The sequence below is a fragment of the Pseudonaja textilis genome, chromosome 3 (assembly GCF_049901715.1).
Source record: "Pseudonaja textilis isolate UNSWEBS1 chromosome 3, rPseTex1.2, whole genome shotgun sequence".
NCBI lineage: Eukaryota > Metazoa > Chordata > Lepidosauria > Squamata > Elapidae > Pseudonaja > Pseudonaja textilis.
This window is the reverse complement of record NC_141992.1, coordinates 42067557-42080525: the sequence shown is the minus strand read 5'-3', so window position 1 is coordinate 42080525 and position 12969 is coordinate 42067557. Positions and strand designations below refer to the sequence as shown.

General features: G+C 33.6%; 1 protein-coding gene across 1 annotated transcript in view; it reads right to left on the bottom strand.

The window, feature by feature from the left end:
• Positions 1-12969, bottom strand: part of PLXNA2 (plexin A2) — a 468647-nt gene that overhangs the window by 164051 nt on the left and 291627 nt on the right. The window contains exon 10 of the mRNA XM_087929350.1: positions 9072-9272. Coding sequence (XP_087785476.1) covers positions 9072-9272 — 201 coding nt within the window. The remainder of the gene's footprint in view (positions 1-9071; positions 9273-12969) is intronic.

Here is a 12969-nt window from a genome sequence, read left to right as displayed (position 1 = left end):
GCAACCTAACAGCCCCAGATGTTTGAACAGAGATTTTAAACAGAAATTTTCTCTCCTAACTAATTATCAGAGAATAACAGTCAATACAAAAGGAAATGAAGGATAGAAAGATTGGTAAAAGAGGAAACAAGGAAATTTCAAGGTAAATGTTGTATACATTTGCACATTAGTTAATTTTCTTAAATCACATCAAGTGATTTTTTAAAAAAAATTAAGTATCTTCTCTTTATATTACTGAATAACTTGACATATAGCATATATTTAAAGTACATACTTTATTACAAAGAGGCCTTAATAAGCAAATATTGAACAAAAGTAAATTACAATATGCCACCTGGACATGCAAACAACAGATCCCATGTATTATTAACTTTGCTTCAATTGGGCTCAATGTAAAACACTGTTACTTTGTCTAATGTTCTCTAAGAAATGTTAGGAGAATGTTCTTTATTTTAAAAAACTTTTTAAAATTCTTGACACATTGCTGATGACATAGTGACTGTACAAATTGTATCCTATTCAACAAGTCAGGCAGCAATAACTATAGAAAAAAATAACTCTATTTGGTCACGGATCAAAGTCAAAACATAATATGACAGGATATTCAAAGCAAACATTAACACAGTAATGTTTAGCTTTGGGAAATGAAACTATAACTACCAACAGAAAAAATATTAAATTCTACAATTAGTAATCCTGACAGATGTTCACAACTGATATAATAAGTTCAGTTTATGCTACAGTGGTTAGAACCAACTAAATCCTATTACACAGTGGTAAGAAATTGGTGAGTAAATTAAGTTCCTCATAATATTTCTTAATTAATTAGAGAACAGATATCTTTTCTCTGACATTTTAGATCTTATATGCATCTTGGAGTTTTGTTTGTATATACAAATAGTGAGTTTATTCTTTGGATGCAAAATAAATCCTGGGAATGTGGAGCACTCTCTATGGCCACAGAATACCTGGATTACAGAGAAGGAAAATTGGAAGTTTTCAGAAATAGGGTGCTCTAGAAAAGGGCATGTTTGGCTAGCTAACTAAAGGAAAGTTTGCTTCACAACTTTTTCATACCTTTATTTTATTTCTTGTGATGTTTATTACTACTATTTATGTGTGAGTGTTGAGGTAGATATCTCAAACAGTCTATCCATATATAACAGTTGTGTCATCAGCCCTGAGAAACCTCAAAGTTTTCAAGTGCACAAAAACGTCCATGAAAAAAAGCCACAAGCCAACACTTTGTTGTGAAGATTGTGTATTTGCATTGAATATGTTGTATACATTATAATGCACAAACATACTCTAACAGAATGCTGTGTGTCAACATGGCATTACTTCAATTTGTCCCCAGCTTAAGCTGTCCTTACTTCTAGCAATGTTAAAGAAGTATATCTCCCTAAAGCTAAATGTATCCAATGGCTATTGCATGTGTTATAAAAATTGTTACCCTTCACTATGTATTTGGTTGGAGATGGTGATCAATAGTGAGTGCATAATAACCTTCTCTGGTTCCTGGTCAAATGCTATTATTCTACAGATTCCAAAGAAAATTGAACAGAATTGCAAAGTAGCACAAAATTGTTCAGCTCTGAATAAATGCTTTAATTTTATAGTCCTTTTTAGTTTTTATAAAAATGGCGATTCTAATGCACATGCTAAGGTTGGATAATATTCATGATTTTCCCAAAGCGATGAACAGTATTTAATAATCAGTCAATAATTATGGTAGTTATGAGTTATTTGGGATTTCAAGAGCACAGCATTTCTGATAATATGGAGCACTGCCTTGGAGCCTGTAGTTAAATCAGGTTATCAGATAGAAAGAACTGCAAAATTTTGCTGCTGAAACTAAGAGTTGAGTCACCTGACAATGGAAAATAATTTTATTAATTGGGCTGACTCAAATTGGTGCCAAGGGCTTGAGATTTTCAAAGGGGATTTTTCAATACAATTATTTGGGGTGTGGGTGAGGGAATCAGAAGACACAAATGTGATTAGAAGTCATGGAAGCAAGGGATAGGAAAAGAGAAATGGTGAGTAACTAGCCATGAGTTGCTTATACAAAATGTTTAGAAGGAGACTGCTACTCAGAACTGATTGCTCTAATAGTAAGAAGGTACTGAGAGTGAAAACTGTGATTAATCACCCCTGAAAGAAGGAAGAGTCCTATGGAAGAAGGAGGAAAGAGAAAGGTATATTAATACTGCCACTAGCACCACAGCTGTCAGGAGCCAATGTTATTGTCAATTATGTTGGTCATGCTTAGGCCTGGCAACTATGGGTGAGAACTAGAATGAGCCATGGTTGACTGTAAGTAAATAAATAAATAAAAAATCATTTTATACAGTTCAGAATGGGATGTAGAAAGAATGGCATAGGAAGGAGACCAGATTTGATGGTCAGTTCTGCAGCTAAACCTGCTCCATTCCTGTATAGACTGCAACTGGCAAATATTTTTCTTGCTAACTAGTAATCTATGGAAGAGGGTGTATAGTAAAGCCAAAGAAATCAACCAATTGCTTTGATTATACTGAGCTGCACATGCAAAATCAGCATAGCACTATTTGATATGTGTCATAATAGAGGCACTGGAGTAGGATAGGAATTGGCAATGGGAACATCCCATTTCCTGCCAGTATATATTTTTGCCAATCTAAGATTGGGTGGATCGGACTTTGATTCACCAGTGGGAAAGGGACTACAAGGACAAATAAAGCATAAGGAAAATCAGGTTAGGTTAACAAAGAAATAAGTTTACAAGACTGAGAGTCATAACTATATTGCATGTTAAGAATAGCATGTCTTTTAACTTTTTCCAGAGCTTTGTGAACTTTGCATTAATGACTAAGTAATACTTTCCAAATATTCAGCCCTAATATACAGTTCAGAATAAAAGGTAAAGGTTTCCCCTTGTCCAGTAGTATCTGACTTTAGAGAGTGGTGCTCATCTCTGTTTCTTAGCTGAGAGAGCCAGTGTTGTCTGAAGACATTTCTGTAGTCATGTGGCTAGCATGACTATGTGCCAACATGCACAGGATGCTGTTACCAAAGTGGTACTACTACTTACTACTTGCACTTGCATGCTTTTGAATTGTTAGATGGGCAGAAGCTGAGGCAAATAATGGGAAGTCATCCCATCACGTGGCACTCAGATCTCAAACCCGAGCTGTCAGCTTTCCAAGCTCAACGCCTCTACCCACTGAACTATTGTGCCCCCCATAACAACTAAGAAAACAATTCCTGTTAAAGCAAAATGTAAGAAAAAATGTAAATGAGATGAAATTATCTAGAAAACTTCATGAAGCAGTTTTTACTTAACTTAAAAAAAAAATCATAGTGATCTGCAGCACTGCAGAATCTAGAACTGTCTATATCAGGGCTGTCAAACTCCCAGCCTATGGGTTGGATGCGTCACATGCTGGCCACGCCCATGCCCGGTTTAGCGAGGGGAAAAATCATGAGTTAGACACCCCTGGTCTACATGGTCAGCACAAGACTGAATAATGAACTTTTGCTAATTACTTTTGTTTAGTTTATTCCAACATTTAAACTTAGGATTTTAAAAGTTTGATTTCATGTTTCCAAAGGATAGAAAAAAGTTAGCAATCATTCAAGGACTTAAGACTTCTGAAGGGAAAAAATATATTTTCACCTTAAGTTGACAGTATTAAGAAATGTTCTGTTCTTTATTTTTAATAAACCTACTTCTATACAAAGATCTGAATAGAGCATATCGTGGTCCACTTCAAACAGTTTTCTTTAAAAAAATTGACTCTGCTGTCTTCTAAGTGGCTGCTATGGACTCTGTTCCAAATTCCCCACCATATAAAATGTGAGCTAGGTATTTAGCGACAAAAAGTTTATTTGCAGCTGGGGTGTAATCGGCACTTCTATTGTACAGAGAAATGACATCTAACTGCAATGCTGTGGGGAGCATTGTATGCAACAAAAGTAACTGCCTGTGGAGTGAAACATCACCCCAGATGTTTAAAGCATGCCACTTGCTCTATTTACTGCTCGTTAACTATACAGGTTAGCTTTTTTATTATTATTTTTGAGAAAAAATATAATCTTTGTTTTGCCAAAATAGATTTGCAAAACTTATTTTCTTTAATAAAACATTAAGATTTAGACTGCCCTCCTTGGACCGATTGCTGAATGAGAGAATTACTACATTTCACCATAGAATAATTACATTATGCATATTTTTGGTGGATGAAATTCCATTTTAATTAAACACTCAATATTAAATATAAAATTTAATTCAGGTGTGGCAAAAAAACATTCTCATTAAATGCTTCTCTAGGGCCTAAAGAAAATAACTGGCTAAGTTACATCTTACTATCAGATAAATATTGTCATAGGATTTATAGATAAGACTAAGTAAAGAATAGTGAATTATAGTGGCCTTATGTTTATCCATAATCTGTATTCTGGCATGTTCCTCAAACATATGTTTTCTGAATCCGGCCAATATATGGACAGATATCTGGCATACATTTTACAGCCTGTGCTTAATAGATTGACTGGATAATGATTAGCAGTATAGTCTCTGTTGTCCTTCCAAATATCCTGATCTGGATGTTTATGATAATGGATTCCATGATATAAAAAGTGAATAGACTTAAAATCTCTTTAAACTATTTTAAATTATCTTATATTATATTTAGTATCTCATACATATTTACATGGGATTATTTTCTACTTCCTCAATAGGACTTAGCTTGGAACAGGTGTATGCAAGATTGTGCTGCAAGAATTATCATTCTTGTGATACATTTATTCACAAAGTCTCTCTTCATTTTTATTTTAAAAGATAAAGTTTACAGAAGATCCTTAAGTAACATCTTAGAAAATTCCCATGGAATCATTACAAAGTTGTTGATTTCTAGGAAGAAACAGTGAACTGAAGACAGTTTAACTAAAAACACAGCTGATGATAGCGGTAGAGTGAAGATTCACTGAATAGATTGGGTTTTCATAATTCATTTTTGGACTGTGATGACCCTGGGTATGGCACAAAGGAAACACAGTCAAATAAGCAAGAAGTGTCTCTTTAATACCCCCAACTTTGCCCCCAATATCCAGGTTACCTTCGGCTGGAGAAAAAACTTCCAAGAACAATTTTTAAGTGGAGGAAATTCAGACCGAAAACAAAGTACATACAAACTGTAAATAAAAATCCACACAAATCACGCTGCAGAAATTAACTTGACAGGGCAGGAGAAGGAATTGCAGACTTGAAAGCCCAGCAAAACATACACAGTTGATAAGACTCCAGGAACCTAGATAAGCCTCAGGGATACCAGATAATTCATGATTTGCTCCCAACAACTTTGCTGAGTGCAGCTTCTCTTTTTAAACACTGTGTTCCCAGCTGCAGCTAATGAAAAGAATCAGGGCCCTTTCCTCCCCCATAAGCCACACAACTCACACTGCTACCTTCTCCGTTCCTCCCTGTGTGCCCTAGGATGAAGAAGGGGTGGGCCTGGTCTTCCTTCAAATTGCATCTCCCTTGCTCTACCTCTCCCCTGCTCTGCTCAGCTGGCCTTTGCCCTTCCCCAGTTTCTTCCGCAGACAACTGAGCCAGGCTCCCACTCCCTGTCAGCTGCTTGGCCTCCCCCTCCAAATCAGTGTCCGACAAGGGCATGACATGGACAAGGACAAGACTTGAGATTGCCCACAAGTGCCTCAAACAGTTGCTCTTCATAAGGAAATTCCAAGACATGGTCTCTAGCATGTTTAGAGCTCTGGGAGTTGAGGGAATGTCATCTTTGGTTGATTAGTGATCGATGCCTTTATGGATATAGTACTTAGATTGATAAGCTTGAAAACACTGAGTTTCCTTCAATCTTAGTGAAAGAAATTTTAAATCCAGGTCTAAGAACTATAAATAGTTCTCCTTAATAAATACGAAAAGGTTAACTAGACTGTTGAATTTGGAATTTTAAAACAGACTAAGAGTACAGATGGATTTGAAATAAGGTTTTTAAATTAATCATGAAAATCCTTTCAGTTGAAAAAAAGTCTAGTTTTGAATTCTTCTTTAAAAAAATGAAAGGATGAGACTTTGAAGGTTGCACAAACCAAAATTACCAAAAACTACAATTAAAGGATAATACTTTACTTACTAATAAAGAATGGACACCACACATTTCAAGATTTGACATATTGAACAATATTTGTGAACAGTGTCCAGGCATTAATTGTAAGAATGTCTGACATTATTGATAGATTGCCTTTATAAGATTTTATTGTAGAAGAACAAGTTTTATCAGATAAGACTAAGAGTGATCAAAGAATGGATTAAAAATAACAGACTATAAGAAAGATAGAAAAAGATGCTGCACTAGTTCTACAAATTAAACTAGCTGATGTCTTGATAATTAAACAGAATGTACATATAAGAAACAAAAATCTGGATAATATTGCATTCACAAAAGAGACTTGTTAAAATTTTGAAGATTGTTGTAAGAAAGAAAAAATGAAAAAAAAAACAAATTCTCAGATATTATTTGAAGGGATTAAAGATCAAGATTATTAAAGTAAAGGGAAGAAATATACAGTTGATTTATTTGATCAAGATTAAATAGATATGCTGTTATCTTTGATACTCCTTAATAGACTTTTTGCTCACAAGGACTGAAAAATGATCTTCTAAAAATTAGTTTATAGATAAGAGACGAGATATGGGAAGAAGAGATCATTTGTTGCATTTTAAGAGAAGGTAATAAGTTACTAATTTCTTTTATACTTGTGATGAAGGGGGAAGTCATTTTTATGTATTTTTCTTTTTTTTAGGTTAAATGTTTTCTTTACAAACATTATAGTAATCTTTAATAAAATTACTATTTAAAAATTATGAATATGTTGATTCTGGCATGACAGCAATGACTGGTGTTCCTGCTCTTGGGAATGCAATAATGATTGATATGTTTGATTCCATTATTATTCTGTTAACTTTGACATTCCTAAGGGATCATTCTTGCTTCATTGCAAGCAAGGGAGCAGTGGCCTCTTTTATGGTGCTTGTTCAAGGGAGATTATGTTTCTTTAATTCTTTTTCCTCCTGTCTCATTCCTGTTCCTTCCCTGTCTTCTCCAAGAAACAGACAGACAGCCTTCCAGTGTTACACATTCTATCAAGCTACTGGGGCCTGGAATTTGACAGCTTCCTGATAAGAGGCCTGCAATTCTCTTTATCTCTCCTGTGTGAATTAGCTTTGCTTTAACACCTTTGTCATATGCTCCCCCACCAATGCCCTCCTTTCCTGACACCCCCAGTCAAAGGGGAAGCTGACAGATTAAAAAATCTTCTCTGGGGCTAGGATTCTAATTAAACACCTCACCTGCCTGTAGCACATTCCCACCTGGAATTCAGGATTAGTTTAATGCTGGCATAAATGCTTCTAAGTCTTTTTCTTTTCTTTTACCCTCTACATTTGCCTCATCTGCAGCCTTGTCATCTGGGGCAGCAAGCTCTTTCATACTGGGAAACTGAACAAATGTAAGTAAGACAGATTTCCAGTTACTTAAATGTATTTTAAAACTGTTCATCCCCCCCCCCCCGCCCAAAAAAAAAAAGGGGTGGGGGAAGAAAAGCAAGTCAACAAACCCAAATTATACTTTGTTGAAAAGGACTAGAAAGAAAAGATGGCATGGTGATATGTAACAGCCTGCTGTGGCGGCAAGAAATGGGCAACTATGATAAATGGACAGACGAAATAAATGGCCCATACTTGGGTAATCTCTCAATTGTTAAATGGTGGTTCAGTTTCTTAGGCAACCCTGTACTAAACTGAGTTGATTTTTCTTTTTGCTTTGGGCAAAAAGACAATATCAATTTCTTCCCTAATTTTTAACAGAATAGTGAAAAGGACACACAAGTCTTATACAGTAACATAGCTTCTTCTACTGCATCATTTATGAATGAACGTCTTATAATTTGCAATCTCTCAAGTTGTTTTGGTATCTGATATAGACATATAATTCATCAGTGACTATACAAGGAAATTTATAAGTTTGTTATAAATGGGGAAAAGCACTCATGTATAAAGAAGAGTTGTCAATTCATTTTATTTGGACAAATGAATATAAATGAACATTACCAGGTTATCACTGTAGCTATGCCAACCTATGATTTCTTTATATAATTCAATTGTATTGTAGACCCGAGAAAGGAAGAAAGAGAAAATACTGTACATTGACTTATTCTAACAAGAATTAATTATTTAGTTATTTTGCCCTACCTGTATATATTGCACTTGACTTTTCATTCACCTTATGCTTTTACTGGTATTTTTTTAAAAGAAGAAAAGTTCTGATATTCAAGACATGATAAAGTTATGGCACCAGGTCAGCTAATGATAAAATTATGGCACAGGGTCAGCTAACCCTATTTATAACACTGTATTTCCTTTGACCTATACTCTGATATTTGTAATGAACATGCAGGCCTAAGATCTTTTTAGTTATCCACATTTTAATGCTGATGCTTTTCACAGTTTATGTGATTTTGATAATGAGATGGCAAGGCCTATTTTCTGTCATGGAAAATGGATTTATATCTTGCTTATATTAGTTGTACTATCTAATTGTGCTTCTCCTAAGTGCATTCTATTGCCAGTGAGATCAGCTACTTAGAACTATCCTTCAGAAAGAAAACATTTATCAAAAGCTTATTTCTTATTTCCGATTGTCCCACAGTTATCAAATATATGCCCTTAAGGTATCTGTTTTTCTTTTGCCTGCTTTATTTGTGCGGGTAGAAGAATATTAAATTCTACCAAGTAATTGTGTCATCTGTAGCCTTCAACACACATTGATTCTTCTTTTGTTTTTGTTTTTTTGAGATTGCTATAAAGTATTTTTAAATTATTGCTTCTCTTTCAAATTGATTTATTTTGTATTGTACAGTTTCTTGGGAGGTAGAGATTAAATCACAAAGGTTTTTTTTTTTAAAAATGAAGTCTGGAAATATAGCAAATAAATAAATCCCCAACTTTTTTACATCAGCAAAATCTATTTTTATTATGACTTCCCATCTCACAAATTTTATCATCTTACCGAACTATTCTGGCATTGTACACTTGAGCTATTGAAGCGAAGAGCAGGTACACGATGAATCACTCCTTGGATATTGAGAACACATTCGTATCCACGCTGGCCAGATTGCGGTTGGGGTAAATTTCTAGCTTTCAGTGTGATGGGCTTCACTTCACCAACGGGGATCAAAATTTCTTCTGTTGGAAATAACTGTGGGCAGTCCTGGAAAATACAAACAGAAAAAAGTTATTCAGATACAGATGTAAGCTTTTGTATTCAATGTATTTGAAAATTGATAAACTATAGAATTTGAGAAACAATATCTTAGTAATGAAAAAAACAACAACCAGTCTTATGTCTAAGTTTTTTCCACAAAAAATTGCATGAAAATTCTGTTAAGAATTATTTTTACTTCAGATAGTCAGAACTGTGAAAGATAAGGAAGGAATCAAGAAAAAATGGCTTCCTGGTTAATCTTCATTGACTGCATGCTGTGTTATTAATACTCCTAATAGTATCTCTCTTGGCCATGCTGCTACTGGGAGTGTCATTTCCCCCCAATAGCAGAAAATACTATTTAAAAAAAAAAGGGGGGGGGGAAGCAATATACATTTGGAAGGAGAACACAATTAAATGTATTCATTAACTGTATCTGAAGAATTCTTCCAACATGGTTTACAAACAACAGCATTGTTTTTTTGGTGATGTTTTTGATGATGAAATTATGTAGGTAAAATTAAAGAAGTCAAACAGGTACCAAATCCACTGCTATCTTAAATCCAAGAAACATTACAGATGTTTCAAAAAGAATTATAGTAAAGGGAACGTCACTGTGTCATCCCTGCATTTTTCCCCAATTACCACACACTAAAACAACTGATATTCAGGGGGTATATCACATTCTTATTGAAAATAATTAAAATTCATATAAAGGTCACTATTCTATTTCAATTTTAAAAAGTTTGATTTATAACAATGCGGATAATGATGACTACATACTAATTTCTCTTTGAAAAATTTCTCAGTATAAGAGATAGTGACTCATCTAAAACCAAGATGTCAGAGGCAGGACGACTACTTAAATATCTCTAGATAAGCTCAAAGCAAAGGTGTGAATTAATCTGATATTCATAATCAGAGAATGGATGTACTTGATGAATAAGTTGATTTCGAAGCCCGATGTTTTAGTGTAGGAGTGCTCAAATGAGATCACGCTCAGATAACACCAAAACAGGGAACTAACTAGTAAATTGTTATCAGTGGTATATCAAAGCTGTCACAAATATTTCAGTAAAAGTTGTTTTTGTCCTCTATTTTTTAAATTTTCACTAAGAGACTTCACTGCTTGTCTAGGAGTAAGTAATCAAAAGGGATAGAAGGGAAAAGGAATATTCCTGAATAGATGTGCAGGAAAATATTGTAACCGGGCACATTTTTATTTCTCATGTTTTTGAATTGTAAGATATATATGTTTATATGGTTCAGTGCCTCTAGCTCAGGTTTAGACTGAATTGTCATTGATTTGTTGTCCTAGAAGAGGCAAGCCCATGCATAGTTTTCCAAATGAATTATGTTTAATATATTCCAAAGTCTTTCTCTCTCCCTTGAATGAAGATTTAGCCAGGATTTCATTAAAATGGATCATGCTGGTTGCAGTTAAGCATCCTAGTTTCTCTTGGGATACTAAAATGCCTAGAGTGAGGATGCAGAAGCAATAGTAATAGTGACTAGAGTTATTGGGATCCAACTTAGTCCTGTTCACACATAATTTCTAATTGTGCTAAATATATCTGATTTAGTGAGTTTTCACCACTGACTGTTTTACAGTCAGGCATGCATATACTACACATTTCTTTTATATCTATATCTATATATCTATATCTATATATAATCTATATCTATATCTATATCTGTCTATCTATCTATCTATCTATCTATCTATCTATCTATCTATCTATCTATCAAGATTTTATTGGTTTTTAAAGACAAATAAAAACAAACAAAACATAAAAACATCCAACTTTCTTCTATAAGTGTACAAGCAGTGTGTCGGTTGGTTTACAAATTTTTTGTGCATCCATTTCATAGTCTCAATTACAGTTACATTGCATAATCATTCATAATATCAATCAAAAATTGAATACCCTAGTATAATTATTAATCAATCATTTGACTATAATTTTGTTCATTCATACTTTGCGAGATAACTATAATTAGCTTATTTTATAACAATTCATATAATCCTCCCAAGTTTATCTAGAAACATTTTATAGATATAATAATAAAAAGAGAAATGTATCTTTATATATTCATTGTTTTCTAAAATTCTACATATTTTAATATTATATTTTATTTTCTAACCATTGATAGAAAAGGTCCCAAATTTTGTAAAATTGTTTATCCTCTTGTTCTCTAATTTCAAATGTCAATCTACTCATTTCAGCACATTCCAATATTTTCTTAATGGTTTCCTCCTGCTATGGTATTTTCTCATTTTTCCAATTTTTAGCAAATACAATCCTAGCTGCTGTTAATACATTTACAATCAAATATTTTAAATCTTTACTGTATGCATCCAGTAGAATTCCCAATAAAAATATCTCTGGCTTCAAATCTATATGTTTTTTTGTCATTTTTTCCAACCACATGTGGATTTTAGTCCAGTATTTTGTCGCATCCGCACAAGTCCACCACATATGGTAGTATGAGCCAGGTATCTGATGACATTTCCAACATTTTTCGGATTTATTCTTGAACATTCTTGCTATTCTTGTTGGTAAGACATCTTATACAAATTTTCTTTAAATGCTGTTGACATTGTCATTTTATAATTTTGAGACCACAGTTTTTGCCATTTCTCTAAATCAATCCCATATCAAAAATTCTTCCCCCAAGCAATCATAGTTTCTTTAACTTGTTCTTCTTCTAGTTTAATTTCTAATAGATATCCATAGAGTTTTTTAATCATCTTTTCATCAGTATCTGTCAAGATTTTATCTAAATCAGTCAATTTATAATAAAAATCTTCTGTTTTAAAATCCTTATCATACCTTGAATGTATTTGCGCATATGAAAACCAATTCATCTTTATACCTTGTTCCTCTAGTTTTTGCATAGATTTAAGTTCACCCTTTTCATTCAAAATTTCCCCATATCTAACTGTTTGTTCTTCTTATATATTATAGGATAGGAAAATGCTTCAATAGTCGATAACCAGACTGGAATTTTCAAATAACATTGTCTTTTAATCTTCTCCCAATTTAACCACAAAGACTCCCATATATGATGTCTTCTAAAATAGCCCTGTGTTTTGGTTCCCTTATACCATAAAAAAGCCATGCCACCCAAAGAACAGATCATGTCCTTCTAATGTCAACAATCTAGTATTTCTTAATGTTATCCATTCCTTAGCCCACATCAAGTTTGTAGCTTGATAGTACAACTCCCAATTAGGCAAACCAAATCCTCCCTTAATTCTAGCATCTTGCAAGAGTTTCAACTTTATTCTTGCTTTCTTACCTTGCCATATATATTTCAACACAATTTTATTTAAATCTTCAAAGTAGTCCTTTCCAAGCCTAATTGGTATTGTTTGAAACAGGTATAAAATTCTGGGTAAAATATTCATCTTGATTGTTGAGATTCTCCCTATTAATGACAATTGTAGATTTTCCCATTTCGTCAAGTCTAATGCTATCTGCTGTTTAAGTTTAATGTAATTGTTCTCTTTTAATGTACTGCATCTTGCTGTCAAATGCCAAATACTTAACCTTGTTCATGACTTGAATTTTCAATAGGTCTGCCAATTCTTCTTTTTGTCTTAGTAGCATATTCTTTGTCAATATCTCTGTTTTATCTTTATTTATTTTCAAACCAGCCACCTTACCATATGCCTCTATCTTTTCCAATAATTTTGGTG